This window comes from Acanthopagrus latus, chromosome 3, assembly GCF_904848185.1.
Source record: "Acanthopagrus latus isolate v.2019 chromosome 3, fAcaLat1.1, whole genome shotgun sequence".
NCBI lineage: Eukaryota > Metazoa > Chordata > Actinopteri > Spariformes > Sparidae > Acanthopagrus > Acanthopagrus latus.
The window spans coordinates 2304237-2321248 of NC_051041.1; the positions used below are offsets into that span (position 1 = coordinate 2304237).

The 17012-nt window shown below is 43.6% G+C and overlaps 2 protein-coding genes across 11 annotated transcripts in view; one reads left to right on the forward strand and one right to left on the reverse strand.

Moving 5' to 3' along the window:
- The window catches only part of LOC119016623, a 56101-nt gene extending 48025 nt beyond the window's left edge, over window positions 1-8076 (reverse strand). The window contains exons 1-2 of the transcript XR_005074212.1: window positions 7953-8076; window positions 7301-7444 (exon numbers count right to left, since the gene is read on the reverse strand). The gene's annotated coding sequence lies outside the window, so the exon portion shown is untranslated. The remainder of the gene's footprint in view (window positions 1-7300; window positions 7445-7952) is intronic.
- Window positions 1-14453, forward strand: part of fam131ba (family with sequence similarity 131 member Ba) — a 50571-nt gene extending 36118 nt beyond the window's left edge. For 2 of the 10 annotated variants that reach the window (XM_037092631.1, XM_037092632.1), the window contains exons 3-10: window positions 810-845; window positions 3959-4067; window positions 7311-7529; window positions 8014-8154; window positions 10969-11381; window positions 12402-12536; window positions 13965-14102; window positions 14179-14453. In XM_037092631.1, coding sequence (XP_036948526.1) covers window positions 810-845; window positions 3959-4067; window positions 7311-7529; window positions 8014-8154; window positions 10969-11381; window positions 12402-12536; window positions 13965-14102; window positions 14179-14400 — 1413 coding nt within the window. In that variant the 3' untranslated portion in view covers window positions 14401-14453. The remainder of the gene's footprint in view (window positions 1-809; window positions 846-3958; window positions 4068-7310; window positions 7530-8013; window positions 8155-10968; window positions 11382-12401; window positions 12537-13964; window positions 14103-14178) is intronic. The other 8 variants (XM_037092635.1, XM_037092636.1, XM_037092639.1 and 5 more) reach the window with 7 other exon arrangements.
- Window positions 14454-17012: the final 2559 nt, after the last annotated feature.

Sequence of the window (17012 nt, forward strand, 5' to 3'; positions counted from 1 at the left end):
GTTTGTTTTGGTGTTTTTGTTAGCATCCTATTTTTTGCAGCTTGTGAAGCCCTTTAGTTTGCATTTTATTTTGAAAGGTGTTGTGTAAATATAATTAAAAACTGCCTCTCACGTCCTCCTGTGATTAAAGGTGCAGTTTGTAATAAAAGTCTCAGTCCCAGCTCGTCAATAACGGACTAGTTTTTGACGAGTTGGGACTGAGTATCAACTAATGACAAATAGCACCTTTAAAACAAAAGATTAGGTCATTTTTTAAATGTTTACATGCGCACAATACAGCTCGTACTGCTCATGCATCTTCATGGTACAGTTTACTGGTTTAAGTGCCTGTTCGAAACCGCAAAATAATGCGAGCTGCTGATTCCCAAACACGGTGCAGACTGTTGTATTTCACTCTACCGTGGATTACAACACTTGAGAATGTAACTGAGCCTCTACACGGATCAATAACGACCACAGACAGGAGCCTGAAATCCAGACTGCTGGACTACAATTACCAAATTCACTTAAAATATATAGTACAAGATCAGAAACACTTAAACTGCAGCTACATTTTTCATGACCTTCAAAAACTGAATATGCAGCTTTAAGCGCCGTCAGCCTCATATCTAAAGCGTTAATATTCAAATTACTGTAATTCAGGACTTTAAGGCTTAAGACCGACTCTTCATGTCCCAAAAACTCCTCTTTCAAATCTTCTTCTTCTCTTCCCGCCTCTGCTACACCTGTACTTCTCTCCTCCCCTCCACCCTCTCTCCTTCCTTCCTTCCTTCCTCCCCCCTCTCTCCTTCCTCTCCTCCCACCCCCAGCATGGGCGTACCGAGTTTTCCTGGGAAGGAATCAATGTAAGTCTGTTTAAATCTCCTCTGCTTGTCATTTCCCCCCTCCATCACTCACCCACTACCTGAGTTTGAGCTTTTGCGTATGTAAGTTGACATCCCGTTTGTTTATCCTCCCTCCACTTCCTGCCACTCTTATCTCTCCCTCCCACTCCCTCTCTCTCTCTTTCGCTCTCATCCTCCCTGTATTTTCTTTTTCTCCCCCTAAACTCTCCCTCCCATCCGTCTCCTCTCTTGGCCCTCCGCTAATCTACTGTACTGCAAGCTTCATATATATACAGAGTCACAGATAACAGGCTGTAATAAGCTTATCTCATCCACAGCTGAAGCCTCCGTACAAGTCCTAGTCTTTACCGAAAGCTCTGCATGATGAAGTGCATCGCTTCTCGACTGTTTCTGTACCTTCAGCAGAATTTACTCACACAATGTGGATTTTGTTGACTCCAATATGCTGGGAGGCAAAATAATCTCACATGGACACACTTCTGTTTCGAGCGACAGCGCGATGCAAAGCACCGCTCGACTTGGAGGTCGACAGCAAATTCTTGTACTCGTGGTTTGTTTTTCTCACCACGTAGACTGAGTTTGCAGATTTATTTTAAGGGAAATGCCGGAAAAACAAACAAAAATTGAGTTTTACCAAACTGCTATTATTTATATGAAGAGAGAAACTTCGATCCACAGCAGTTCATCGAAGCAAATTCAGTTTGTTAACGGTGCTTATTTGCACATCCAGCATTTACTCTCCTTTTTGGCTCTGGTTCAGTTTGAGATATTCTACTTTCTTCACCAGCTAGTCATCTGGGCAGACTGTGTAAAATAGTTTAATCTGTGGTTGATGGACCATAAAACCAAAACTATGAGCTTAAAAAGGCTAAAAACATTGTAGACTTGCAGTGTTGGGATGTTTCACCTAACATTTAAGATATAGGAATTTTAGCCTATCGTGTGTAACATCGCCACAATGTGAAATAACAGTTTTGGCATAATGTCAAAGATGTAGAAGTAAGTAACTGAAGTTAGCATGCTAACCAGCTAGCCCCAGCTCGTCCTGTCTCATAACATGAATTTGTTCTTCAAGAGGTGACTGATAATATCTGATATTTGTCTGCCTTTCCTCTCACTCCTCTCACCTGTCATGCCTCCCCCGCCCACACCTGAGCCCCACAGTGCTGTCGTTGATCCCCCCCCTCCCTCCCCTCCGGAGCTAGCATTGGCTGTATCCCAATTCAGGGGCTGCGTCCTTTAAAGACCTGGCCTTGGCGGCCTTCGGAGGCGTCACGATTTCTGTAACTCAGGGCTGCGAAAGTGACAATCTACGCCACGCGATGTTGCAAAGAATCTTGGAATCCGGGACGCCGCGAAGGATTGTAGCGGTGCATCCTCCAAAAAGAGGGAAAAGAAGGAGGAGCCTTCGAATTGGGACAGCCGTGATGTTATTGGCCTTCAAATGCGGCCTTTGAAGGATGCAGACCCTGAATTGAGACACAGCAAAAGTCAGGCTTGCTAGCTGCATGGCTAACTGAGCTAACTAGCTCCAGTTAGCAGTGGTTCCTCTGGTGATATGCTGCCCCCTATTTGTTTGATGTATGAATAAAAACATATTTCTAAATGCAGTTTTTAACACTTTTAGGTATGAAGCTAACAGCAGCTAACCATCTTCCTGTCCTACTAATAACAGGTGGTATATTAACCACACTGTTTACATTGTGACAGATTGGAGGATTCAGAGGAAATTAGAGAAACACGTCTTTGTTACCTAATTTGAGCTCAGGTCTGGTTTACATCTGATGCTGAACAGTTTACATAAGGCTGACGGAGGAGAAATCCATAATCACAGATTACCTGCAGACTCCCTGCCGGCTGTATTACTTCACTGTCACTGTTACATGAGTATACAGCAGGTAGGATAACACTTGACTGATACTCCACTCGTGCACCACAGAGGGACTGGATATTATCAGTTTACCTTCATACAGTAATTACAGTTTAACTCCATATTACATCGCATCTATTCCACAATCCCCCGGTGTATAGCAGAGTCCACATGTTTCCCCCCCCCCCCTACTATTTCCCACTGTAATTAGCTGTTTGGAGGACCTCATTAAGAGCGGGGCTCTGTCTCTGCGTTCATTAGTGCGCTGGTTCGTTTGCCACGAGCACCGGCGCCAGGAAGTACAGTAGAAATCACACACGAGCACGAAGCAGCTTCAGGTTGGTGTGCTGTGAGCGCTTTGAGTATCTACAGTATCTTCAGTCCTTTAAGGAGAGGAGGAATTTTGTCTTTTTAACCTTAAATATCACAGAAGTCTAACATTATTTCACACTATCTTTAGAAGCTGTACTGACTGTTTCAGGGAAGGCTCACGTGTCACTTTTTAAGCTGCATGTTATTAGTTTTTTTGGGGGGGTAAAATGTTTTTGAGCAACTGGAAGGTCGAGTGAATTTAGAGGATAATTGTTTAAGCTGCTATCTCTGCACTGAAGAAGACAGAATCGATATATTTTCTCACTATAATATTAAAAATCTTATTTTAAATGTAGCTGTGTGAATGATTGCATCTCTTGGCTGCTGTTTCCACTGTTCACCCATCTAATCTTTGCACTGTACACAAGTTATCCATCAATAATTGTTCCATATCATTAAGTCTCTCATGATGATTTCTGCGCTAATCACCAGCTGCTTCCGCTCACACGAGACCCTCTGTTGTCACATCGCTTCTGAATCACCACTCAGGTTTCCCATTTTTTTCCTTCCAGCCGCAGTTATCTGTGATTCCCGTCTTTTTCAAAATCGATGATCCCTGTGAGACATTTACAAGGTGTTCAAATAATTAACCCTCCTTTCTTATTCCCCTCTATTACAACCTCTCCTTCTCTTCTCTCATCTCCCTTCAAACTGTTTTTCTGAATCTTGAATCATCTGCTCTCTTCACCTCAATTTATTTTACTCCATTCTCTTTCTTGTTTTTAATCTCTCCCTCTCTCTCGTCTTTTCTTATTTTCTAATTTCTCCTGTCACATTGGATTTTTATTTCCTTTTTATCTTCATCCTCCCTCCTTCCTCTTTGACTCTCTCGTCCACGCTTCATCTTCCCCTCCACTCCCTCTCTCTTCAGTTGTCCATGGAGGACACTACTTCCATTCTGCCTCGTCTCAAGAGGAAGCCCAACCCCAACTCCTATGGGATCGGTGCCCTGGCTAAGTCCTCTCTGACAGGTGTGTCAGGTGTGTGTCTGTGCTGCTAGATGGTAAAACAGCCCCCATGTTGCCTCCACATGCTCCACAAGAAGGTCGAAGGTGAAGTTGTTTGTTGAGAGCAGACGGGGGGCTAAAAACTTGAACTGAACCTCTGTTGTGTAAAAGATCATTTCTGGTTTATTTTTCTGTGAGAGATTCAGACGGTTACTTGGTTCCAAAAGCAGCACAGCAGCCAAATGATCGATGTGCGGTTTGGTTTAACGGGAGCTGCTCGATATAAACAAGTAAACGAGGCAAATAAACCAACTGAAAATAAAATAAAACTTAAATGTGTGAAGATTTACATGTTGTTTAGCAAAAGCTTCATTATATAAGGACTGTGTGGCCACTGTTCGAAGTTTTGGCGCCAGAATCCCGAACCCGGCCCCAAAACTTCGATTTGTTCCTGAGCAAAACATTTACTGGCCCACTGACGCTGATGAGATGAACTCCCAAGGTATCAAAAGTTTTTATCTACAAGACATTTTCCAATATTAGATATAGAGGAGAATCAATTGGTGCCATGAAAGTATCCAAGTTCGGTACCGGTCCCGTTCCATGTAGTATCTTTCAAGTAAGTGTTCAACTTCCTGTTCTCATAAGCCTTCAAAATTAAACCTCATCAATCAGATCAACAGTAGAAGAGCATTAGTGGAGCCAATCAATCAATCAAACTCTTACTGGTGCGAGTCAAGAGAAGCATGAAGATGGAGAAAAGCCTCTAGTGTTGATTTTTGCTCTTCTTTGAGTGAAATAAACTCTCCAGTTCTGATTATAGCAGCTACAGTAGTTGCCTCTCTTGCTGGTCGTCACGTCTAAACCAAACCGTCACCCGGTTCCTGTCAGGACGCTGACTGGTTCAACGTGTTTGGTGTGATCAGCCACAAGAATATACTGCAGCAGATTTGTGCGATTACATGATTACATGATCCTGCAAATCCGGCGTTGGTCACCACTGAATTAAAAACCATCATGGTCACCAGGACTGGTTTTACTCAATCAATGAAACCTACATTTTATAACAAAAGCTCCATTCTGCTGCTGCTTTCAGCCCAAAGAACCGTCTGACACACACACACGGGGGAAAAAAAAAATCAGGAATGATCTTTTCACCTTTGCCACAAATGGCGCCTTTGGTAAATCAAACGTTACCTCAACACACAACTTCACTCTCAGGCAGCGGTGAGGAGGAGGAGGAGGAGGAGGAGGAGGAGGAGCTTGGAACCAACATGGCCGCCCCTGTGGGTGCCCCCTTTCCTATATATCACTCCCTACTTTCCCTTCTCTTCCATTGATATCAACAACAAAACGTCAATGACGGACACATTTCGCAGAGTCATTGACGGAAATCCAATCAGGTCTTTGATTTCAAAAAAGACTAAAGTAAGTGAGATTTACTTACTTTAAAGACGAACTGAAGCATCTCCACAGGCGTGTTGGGACGTGTATCTGTAACGTGGCGGCGCTGGTGGCCCGGTATTATTTGTGAAGCCGTGACTCTTTTTGTGCAAGTGTGTCGTGACCTCGAGTGGCTGGTGCCTCTTTTGTGCTTTGTGCTTCAAACTGTAGTGCTTTGTGCTTTGTAGCATTTTAAGTGTAGCGCCTCAGTATCTGTGCTGTTTTCTTTTGTCGTGTCTGGTGCACTTTAAATTAATCTGTTGGTATTATTTTATATTTTCTGAGCCTTCTGAATAGCCAAAACCACCCCAACACCCTCCCTCATCACTCATCCCCATTCTTTCCATTCCTATTTCCATCCCCAATTAGACTCTGCAGGGAGTGTTTGATTTTCAAATGAGATTGGCTCTCTTTGTCTAAAGGGGGAAAAACTGTTTCTATTTATAACCCAGCCTGTAACTTGGCCCCTGGACCGGGGGGAGCAATTTCCGAAGCTCTGCCTCTGTTTATTCATGCCCGTTTGATTTTAATTTAATTTTTTTTATCGATCAGCCTCTCTGCCAGCCGTTTGACTCAGTGTATATATCCCCAGTTTGGATCCTGTATTTGCATCTTAATTGGGCAGAGATTTGCCGGTGGACCCTTCTCAGCGCTCTGTTTACACCCAAGGATTACTTTTCCTTTTGCCACTCTCAGTCTCTGTAACACGTTTTTTTTATTTATTTATTTTCTTAATTACGCAAAGTCTAATGAATCTCATTTATTCTGTTTACCAGGAGATGAGTAATGGCTTTAATTATTAATATGGGTTTGTCAGCGTTTCAGCCGTCATCCTTGTCCTTTTAGATAAAAACAAAACTCAAAAGGAGCACACAGGCAGCGCCGTCGCATTAACTTATTAACACTTAACTCATTATCAAACGACCACACCTGAACAAGGATTTTGCAGGTTTAGCCCCACCTGTGGCTGATTTCCTCAGTGTGTCTGCTTATTTTATGGTTTCAGTGAATCAGATCCCACATAGGTTGATACTTAAAACTCACAAAGACGGAAAAATGTGTTGGTTGCCGCACTGGAAGACCAAATTAAAGACCAGAGCGACTTGATCAGAGAGCCGTCATTACTGTACGACTTCAACTCTACCCTGCATTTATCTGACTGCCGCTCGACACTCTGCTCATTCACATCAGTCACACCGTTATCATCTGAAAACGGCAGATAATGACGTGATTGAGACTCGTGCCGACGATTAGCATGCGAGTAGTAATTGAAAAGCGACACGTTTAAAAAGGTTCAGATGAGGGAGGAAGATATTCTGGGGGTTTAGATTAGATTAGAGGCAGGTGAAGCGGCGTCCACAGACAGATGAATATTAAACACAGTGACTTTATTCTTCAGCAAAGTATTTAACTCCAGCAGGAAGGCGCATTGGCCAAACAGTAAGACTGAGGCTGTACCGAGCAGGTGTGAACGTGTTACTACGGAGCAGATGGTTCCCTAAAAAAGAAGCTACAGTAGAAACGAGAACTTCAGCACATAATCTGATAATTAAAACCGCAAATTTAGATTTTAATTTTCAAGCAGCTTCAGGGTTGTCGTCATGTTTTCATTCCACCCCACTGAATCCGTCCATCTCTCCCATTCATTTCCCAGATCTCATTATTTTTAATAGTTTCATGTATTAAACAGTTTTTCCTTCCACATCTCAGTTTCTCATTATCATTCTACTCTCCCTCCCCGCCCGAGCCTCAGCAGGAGGCGTCTGTAACCGTCGAGGCCAGAAGTAGTTTTTGACAATGTTTGTGTGTGCGTTTGTTCGTACCTGGTTTCAGGTGTGACTCGCTCCATGAAGGACAAAGTGACCAAGCCCACTGCCATGGCCCAGGGTCGCGTGGCCCACATGATCGAATGGCAGAGCTGGGGCAAACCATCTGCGGGGCCGATGGGGGGTGCGGGGCATACCAACCTACAGAGGGAAAAGGAGAGGAGGATGGAAAACGACGCTTACAGCGACCTCAGCGACGGCGAGAAGGAGGCTCGCTTCGCTGCAGGTGAGGGTACACCTGTAGAGGAGCTACAGCCGCGTTTTAGCCTGAAAGCATTTCTAATAAATATATTTTAGAAATACACACTTTTGGTTAGGTTTAGGTACAAAAACCACGTGGTCAGGGTTAGGAAAACATCATGGTTTGGGTTACAGCACCTGTTTTGGTTGCCACGCTCACAGATTTAACACCCTGGTATCTTAAATATAAATGTTTTCTAACCACTGGTGCACCATCGTCTCGTCTCAGTTCCGTCTGTCAAAGATAAATAAATAATCTAAACATCCTGTTTCTCCATGTTAATGAGCATTGTTACCTCCTGTTTGTTTCCATCCCTCATTAACTTCTGTGTGTGTTGGCAAAGCTGGGACTGGGAATTGTTTCATGCATCTCTAATCGTGTATTACATGCTGCTGTCGCTAATATCACCTTCAGACTACATTAACACTCCTCTTCTTCCTCTGCGTCTTCCTCCTCCTCCCTGCTTTAGGCATCATGCAGCAGTTCGCCATCTCTGAGGCGACGCTGTTTGGCTGGAACTCGATGGACGGGGAGAGCATGGGAGCCGGGTCCAACCAGGGCAGCGTCGCTCACCTCAGTGAGGTCAACCAGGAGAGCATCACCAGCAGAGGTACCGCGGTTTAAACCTGATCGCAAATGGCTTTTTGGGTGTTAAATGACTCACTAAACCTTTATTTAAGCCTCAGAACATTATAGAATTCTGGTTATATTAACAAACCCATGATCCAATTTGCTTTTCTCGTACAAGAGAATGAAACAATTACATGTTAAAGTGATTCTTGTGATGGATCATCTCATTGTCTGGTCGGTGAATACTGTTGCTCTGGACTGGTAAAGTATCACCCAAAAAAACAGAAAGACATGGAAGAGAAAATATCATTAATACAAATAATAACAACTTCTGTTACTGGTAAAAAATCTAAATGGATATTTTTCGAGCTTTGCAACACTGAAAACTTTCAGAAAGTTAAATCTGAAGTCATCTAATTTAATCAATCTGAAGATGACTAGAGCGAAGACAAACCACTTGAAGCATTCAGAACAGAGAAGTCTGCGATGCCAGAGACGGCAGGTTTCCCCCCTAAAAGCCAACTGCACGCTTGATCACAGCTGAAACGGGAAAGGAGCCAATCGCATTGTTGCACTGATGGAGAGGCACAGTTGAGATTCACGACAGTCTTCTTGTAGGATTGAAAGAGGACGATAACAGGCAGCATTACTTATAAAACTGAGGTGATTCAAACATGTTTCACAGCCACTCCGAGCTGAGCAATAACAGAAGTATAACTGTAGTTTAGGGGGCAAAGTCACAAAACCTTTCAAGCGATTAGATGTGTCCTGCAATTCTATACATGCAGTTTTAATGTCCAGGTGATCGTTCAAAGCTTTCTCCACAGTCACTTGGATAGACGCCTGGTCTGTTAGCCTGAAATAACTCCCCGTTAGCTGCTGTAGTGTTCGGTTGGGCTAATTTACCTTGCTGTCACATGGAAGTGGAACTGGAAACTGCCATAAAGCTACAGTCAGAGGTTACGTAAGGGAGGTTGTGAGTCATAACTACAGATTCTATACTCTGACTGTAGTGTAAACACTCCTCACGCTCACAGTCACGTCTTCGGCCTAAACTCCAGCACTCTCTTCTATGCGTGGATGCACAGTTTTGGAAAATTAGAGCCCTGCTGGAAACTAAAAACAGCAACGTCAGTTTATTCTGCCAACCAGCTGTAAAGGACTTTTGGAGGGCAGGCAACACAGCTGCACATCTCTGCCTTTCACTGCTGCCGGGCACTTACTCAAAAAACGTCTAAATGACAAATCCAGTCGACAGCCTGTCCCATTTCTGAAATATCAGAACACACTGTGGACTGAAGGAGGACGCCTGGACGAGGAAAAAGATCTTTACGGAGTCGAGGTGCATTTAAAAGTGAAGTGAGGAGGATTTCATCAAACTCTTGTCTGCGTGAAATATCCCGATTTGTGTCTTGAGCCTCAGGTGGTGAGATGTCTGGTTAAGTTTAGCTGCACACAGGATGATAAAACCAGAGAGGAAGGAAAAGAAAAGGGCAAGATTACAAATCTGACATCACAGGAGGAGCCGTACAATCTAAACAAAAACAAACAACTCCACGACTGTGATGCTGTTTTTTTTTTTTTTTTTTACTCCTGGCTCATTTGAAATCAGGACTTCTGTGCCGCGTTCACTGTAAACCGCTTCTTCCTCAGTTCTTGCCGGTGTTTAGCAAAAGCAGAGCGCCGTCCGAACCCTGAGGGAGTCTGTAGGTTAGCACAAGGACTTAGCCCTGCTCTCATTAACAACACCATATGGACTCGGCTCTGTGCGTTATCCGGCATGCAACACCAACACACACACACACACAGTTACAGAGCAAAGATTAAAAAGCTACTTAACATCAGCCGTTATGTCTGAGGGGATGTTTCTCCTCCACAGTTTGTTTGAGTGTTACGCTCTGTAACAATAACACCGCTGCAGATAATCACTAATCACACTCCGATTAAAGTTATTACAGTTTGTTGCTTCTGGATGATGCGGCTTTTTAAAAGAGCATCTAAACTGTGATGCTAATGACCGAATCAACACCTCAGAGTCTGAGGTCAGACTGAAGTCTCTTCTTTATCTGTTATGTGCCTTGTATTTTCTTTTCGAACATGCCCAGACGTGCCTTAGTTCATTTTACACCCACTTTCTTTATATTCTAAAAATACAATTATTCGCTCAAATCTTTTGATTCACACAAAGATTTTTTTCCACCAAAAAAGAGGCTGAGTTTAGCAAAGAATCATTAATGAAGCCAAAAAAGCTGAATCCTCGAGTTTGTGAAAGAAAGAAAGAATTCCACCGTCCGAGTCGAGTGACTTTCGGTCTAGCGCTCGGCTAACTTGAGGAGCTACTTTGGGGATAAAAATGATTAAATCTTGCAGCTCTTATAGACTTTCCAAATGTGAGTGGACCTAATCGCTGAACGAAAAGAGTCAATTTGCAGAAGTTGCATCATTTTAAAGCTTACTGGAGAGTGTTTTAAGGACATGGTGTACCACATTTGACCACCAAGAAAAACCTCAAAGCTCCTCCGTCCCAGCGCTTTGTCTGCACTTTAGGTCAGGAAAAACCTGCTTTTTTTTAAAATTCCAGCTAAGATCCAAACTTTTAAGGTGTTGAACCAGTTGAATTTCTGTTTGAAATGCTCTGAAATGTTGGTGGAAAAATGGCTCAAGTCTCATTTAATGTCATGTTTTATCTAAAAACATTGCCGATATTGAATTCTTGATTTTCACTGAACAAGAAGCAAACGACTAAAAAAAGTCTTTACTTTTGCACTCGCTTCTCTTTCTCTTTGTCCTCCTCCTCCTTCTTCACCTCTTTAACTGTCTCACTCCTCCCACCTGTCTGTGTTTCCCCCTGTAGACCAGGTGCTCCATCACTCCTCTGCGGATGTCTGGCCTCACACCTACGTCTCGCAGGGTCTGTACTGCCTGTCGTCCTCAGACGCCTGGGACCCAATCACCAGCCAGCCCTCGGGCGTGGCGTCACCTGCTGCAGGCTCCTACATCATGGCAACAGGTGAGGACCGAATCGTCCCTGTTAACGCTTCTTTGACCGTGTCTGATTCGCTACCTGTGGCAACATGTTTAATGACCGTTCCAGGTGGCAGCAGTGGAGCAGGGGGGACACCTGGTGAGGGCTACGAGGGGACAGTAGGCGGTTACCTTCAGCAGCACCAGGCTCATCTCACCCTGCAGCAGCACAACCAACTCCAACAGCTCCAACACCTTCACCACTACCAGCAGCAACAGTTCCTGCAGTACCAACAACAACAGGTATCAGACATCAGCGTGCCAACGTGCTTAGTTAAGATGTTGAACATCGCAGCAGCACTTATATAAAGCAGCGCTGTGCTGCCAGCTTCAGTGACAGTAGTCAACATAAACACAACAAGCTCACACTGGCTGGATGTGCCGGCTGTGTGTCTTTTAGTGGTGTAACTCAGCTGCTGACTTCCAGCTCTCAGGCTGCTGGGAGCTTTTCTGCAAATGAAGTGAGTCATGATGAACTGTGACACCCAAAGACTTTTTCAGCTTCGCCGGCCGCTCCTGCATTGGTGCATCTCAGAGCTCATTAAATAACTGAGGGTTATGAAATAATAACTTGAAAAGGTCAGGGACTGTGTCACAGAAAAGGTGTACTGATCCGAGACCACAATGGAAATGAGCTTGTTAGCTTTACGGTGCGTCGTATATGGATCCACTTGTGAAGGAGACTATTGAATATATTACATTACATTTAGAGAGAGAGAGAGAGAGAGAGAGAGAGAGAGAGAGAGAGAGAGAGAGAGAGAGAGAAAAAGGCATTTCAATCAGTCAGTCAGTCAATTTTCCTGAGAAGCAGTCGATGCACACGAGCATGAGACATCGTCGCTGTGGCCTGCAGCACCGTCGCCGACTCATATTTTAAAGGGGTATTAAAGTCGACTCAGACCATTATTAGAAGCTCCGAGGAAGTGAAAAGACCGGCCAGAGTGTCCCCTTCATACACATGGCACTGGCAAAAATGCTGCAAAGAATAAAGCTGCTTTGTAATTTGTCTTGGCGTGACGTGTCGGGGTGCAATAAAGCATTGTTCTCCATTACTGGGCAGGCTGAAAATGTCAGGAGCTGGGGGGGCTTTGGAGTGTTTTAAATCTTTAGTGGGTGGCAAAACAAAAGTTTTAAAAATCAAGAAATGTGGCCAAGAAGCTGCTGAGTCACTGCTACTGATCAGCAACCCGTTTCAACACATAATAATAAGCTTATTATAATCCTCATTGTTTCTTCTTTCTCCTGTCTCATCTCTGAACACAGTCTATGGACCACAGGCCACACAGTGCCTCCCATTCCCTCCAAGCCACTCCCAACAGCACCATCCACAGTCTGGGACCGCCCACCCACCCTCGGCTCGCTGACCTGTGGGGATCCGCGCAGGTCGAACCACACCACGTATGCACTCGCCTGCTGAATCCAAATGGTCAGATTACAGACTTTGCGGACTGGATGACAGTTTAATATATTCCGACAGAACAGCTACGAGAGTTCGCGGGGGTTAACGTGACGGCACAGACAGTCACAGGCAGACAGACGTCGTCACAGAATGAGTCATCGTAACAGTCACAGCGTGTGGTACTGTGTGTTTAAGTCTCTCTTGTTACTGTCGGGAGCTAAAGTTCATCTTTCTTTGATCCCATTTTATCAGGCACGTGTCTTCAAAAGGTGAAAGAAAAGTGCTCTTATCATATAAACGTCAAGTTAATGGTTAAATTCTGCAACGGAACTGCAATAATTAGTCGATTAATGAGTCAATAAATCAAAACAAAGGTAATCGCCAACACTCAAAACAGTCAAACTTCGCTTATTTCAGCTTCTTAAATGTGAATGTGTTCTGGTTTCTTTCCTCTTCTCTGACAGTAAACTGAATATATTTTGTTTGTGGACATTTGAAGACATAATTTAGGGTTTTTTTGAAATATTGATCAACGTTTTTCACCATTTTCTGAGATTTTATTGACCAAACAACTGATTAATTAAGAAAGTAACTGCTGGACTGTAGGTTGGACAGGACAAGACGTCACTTTGGGTTCTGGGAAACGTTTTTCATTATTATTCATTTATACATTATTTTCATTATTTCATTATTTTTTGAGATTTTACAGACTGAAACATTAATGGATTAGTCATTTAAACAGTCCGCAGATTTCATCTGTAATAAATGTCACCATTAGTTGCAGACCTACTCTGCGCAGGAACAGCCTCTTTGGTCATTTTCCATCATGTCTGACATTCATCCCGGCTAATTTGTTTTTGTCTTCTGGATCTGGTTTTGTTTATACCAGCAGGCATATTTAACACACAGCTGTAGTGCAGTGAATGATGATGGGAGAAACTGCCAGGGAAGTCGCCAAGGTAGGAGACAGGCTGGAAAATCTGCATGGAGCACTGCAAAAAGTCTGCATGACAGCCTGTAGCGGACCTGATGAGTTCTGACAACGAAACCAGCTCAAACCCGCAGGTCTTCAGAGTAGCATGCTGTAAAAAAAAGTCCGCAAGTTTTGCAACTCTAAGCATTTGGATTCAGCATCTGTGTTTGATGTACCCACCTAAGTATCTGTCTTTTCTCTCTGATGTCCTGCACAGGAAGCCAAACTGTGGCGGGGGCAGAGGAGCTCATACTCTGCTTGTCCATCCTCCTTCCTTCTATCTTCTTTGTCCGTTTCTTTATTTTCTGTGATTGTCACCATGAACTGAAGTTGAAGAGTTGACGTCAGCCTGTGATTGAACATGATTAGAATGCCGACAGCCTGTTTAACGAGCTCCTGAATGCAACCATAACACAAGACAAGTGAGTAAATCAGGGAACTTGACTGGTTACAGGTGGAGATTGTCGGGCAGCTGAGTGGACAGATGGGTGATATGGTCGGAGGAGTGGTGGAGACCGTCGGAGAGGAGCCAGAGCCCGAGTCTGAAGACATCGCCGAACAGCATGAAGAGGAAGAGGAGGAGCTGACGAAGGTGTGTGTTACCTCTATAAAGTCTTCTTTTTACCAGAACAACTGTCTTTTAAACGCTTCGTTTCCTGTCATCACAGGTGGAAGAGGTAACATTTACCTTGGAGCCGGAGCGGTTCTCTTTGACCCCGTCCCCGCTGAGAGATGAGGGCTCATCCACCAGAGGCTCAAGTCCAGGACTGCCAGCACAGATCCCAGAATCTGACAGGATACCGCTGGACGTCACGTCCTGCGTCGTCCAGCTGCTGGAGAAGGACGAGGAGGCAGAGGACGGCTCCATCGTTGTCGTTGCAACCAACTGAATCATACGGCCAGAAAAAAAAAAAAAAAAAAAAAAAAACTGCCAAAAAACTGGAAATAAATACTTCAATAATCAATCAAGCTATTCTAGCCCAACCCCCAACCCTCCCCTCCCCCACTATTTACCCACTTTGAGTCGGAGGAAACGCGAGAAGACTTTTTCAGATGAAAACGTGGGATGTAACGTACACAGACTAAATGCCAAGAAGCCCCCAAAACAGTAACAGCGGGAAATGTGGAATATTACGTACGTGACAATGAACACGTGAGATTTAAAGAGACTTGAATTCAGTGACTGCTGAAACGAGAGGATGAGATGGACTCACAAGAGGTTTGGACCAAACGGACCAAAGAACCCGGGACAACAACAACAACAAAAAACAGTCGCCAAATGGATGGATGTGAAATTCTTATTAATAAAGAAAGTTGTGAAAGACGAGGAAAGAAAAAAAAAAAGGCCGAGTTAAAAATTCAGTGCAATACAAAAACAAACACGGACGCAACAAGACTCGGGTCAAACGGCATTTGGTAATTAAAGTATTTTGCTTCGGTCGGCAGCTTGTCAGTTGAGATGTTCTGATAAACCCGCTTCAGTCTGAGTCTCAGAGTGACCCGTACCACACAAACACACACACACACACACACACACACACATACACACACATCGGGAGTCATTTGCAAAACACACGATCTGGACACAACCAAAAGAAAGTGCATGCTTTTTAACAGTGACCTAGCCCTAACAGTATAAACACACAGTATACAAAGTAATAATATATCAAATTGCTTTTTTTTTTATAAAAAAAAAATAGAAAAAAATCAAATAAACTGATATGTATTTGTATGAATGTAAGACTGTGTGTATGTGTAGTATGTATGTACGTATGTTTGTATGAATGTAGCTTTGTTTGTGTGTGAAATATATATATTCTGGGAAACAGACTCGTCTTGGCGCTCTTCTGTTCCGTGCACACACACACACACACACACACACACCTGTACTCATCAAATGTGACCGTAATACGAGAATTAACCTAATTCTGAGATCTCCGTCAAAAAAGATGGAGGTCGATGACGTCATAAAGTAGTGTGGGATCATAGGAGTTGTTGTTTTCACTGTTAAACAACCTCGTTAGCTAGCTGGTGCACCGACTTCTCCAAGGGAATACGACCCCAAGATGTTGGTGTCAGAAGCTTTCTAGTCACCATTTTCTGTCCATTTTTAAAACATATGTATATCTACTTTCATACATGCAGGTATTGTTTTTTTTCTTTAGAGAACTGAAGTTTGCGCTGTAGATTGGACTTTAAACAACAACGGGTCCACTGAAGAGGAAGTCTTCTCCCCTGAGGCAAAACTCATTAGTGGATAAATGAATATAAAACGCTGTTTTTAAGTGCCGGCAGAGGAAGAATACAGACTTCACTGAGTTTGAACATGGCTGGAAACAATTGGGATAATGTAAGCACACACAAATACATAACAAAGGTTTGTTAAAAGTCTGATAATGAATGCCGAAATGTTAGATATTATGTTTTTAACCTCAAAACCAAGCCCTCTTGGTATACTCACAGTACAGCAGGGTGACTAGTAGCTAAATATAAGCCTACTGGCACCAGATATTGATTGACAGTTGTTGGAAAAGTGAAGTTCATGGCTTTCAGACATTTGACCGGCCTCTGTAGTTTAGTCTAAGTGGATCCAGTGAAGTTTTAACACCGGGTCACACCGCAGAGTTTCCGCTCTTTGCTTCGGTGACTGAATGATTTAGAGAATCACAGCGGCTGTCAGGGCTCAGCAGATTTATGGCAGCACATCTAACTATAGGTCAAAACATCATTTAACATGAATACTGCGACTCCGTGGGAAGAGTCAACGCTGTCTGGCACATTCTCCTGTGTCAAACTGCCTCGGCTCAACTCCCCAGATTTTAAAAACCAAGAAAAAGCAGCTATCAAACTCTGAACTTTGGCGTCGTTCTCCTGCGATTCCTCTGGAAAATTTGGTGTTTTTCCATGTGGTGTCACCTAATATCATATTCTTCTTCATATTCTGTAATTAAAGACATGGTTTCTCATCTGTAGATGGCAGTACGATGAACAAGTACTCGCCGGTCGATCAAACTGATGGTTTACGTTGTCAACTTTTGATACTCAATCAGAACATCCGGCCCGGTTCATTCTGCACATGTGCAGCTCTCAACAAGAGATGAGCAAGAAGTTTGACGTCTCGCTCGTTATCTACTTACATCAGAGCCCCGAAAAACAATGTTATGATTTAGAAAGTTATTTATTATGAACTTTCATAGGACAACTTTTAATCTTGACAGTATAATATGTTGTCACTTTCCAAGAACCCTCACTCAAAATTCAAAACAGGCGAACAACGAAAGCTAAACACACCGAACTGTACCGCTTTGTATTTTCCAAGCTGCTGCGTGAAGGTCAGACGTTTTCTTCAATGAGCAGTTGGTCGTTTTCTTGTAGTCATCAATTCCACTAAAACGCTTGAAGTGTTCCCCCCACCACCACAACAGCCTCATTCATTACACCGGGCCGTGTCGAGCCTCAGCATTGTCTGGAGGCAGAGACGTGCCCTTGTTCCTTCAAGTGC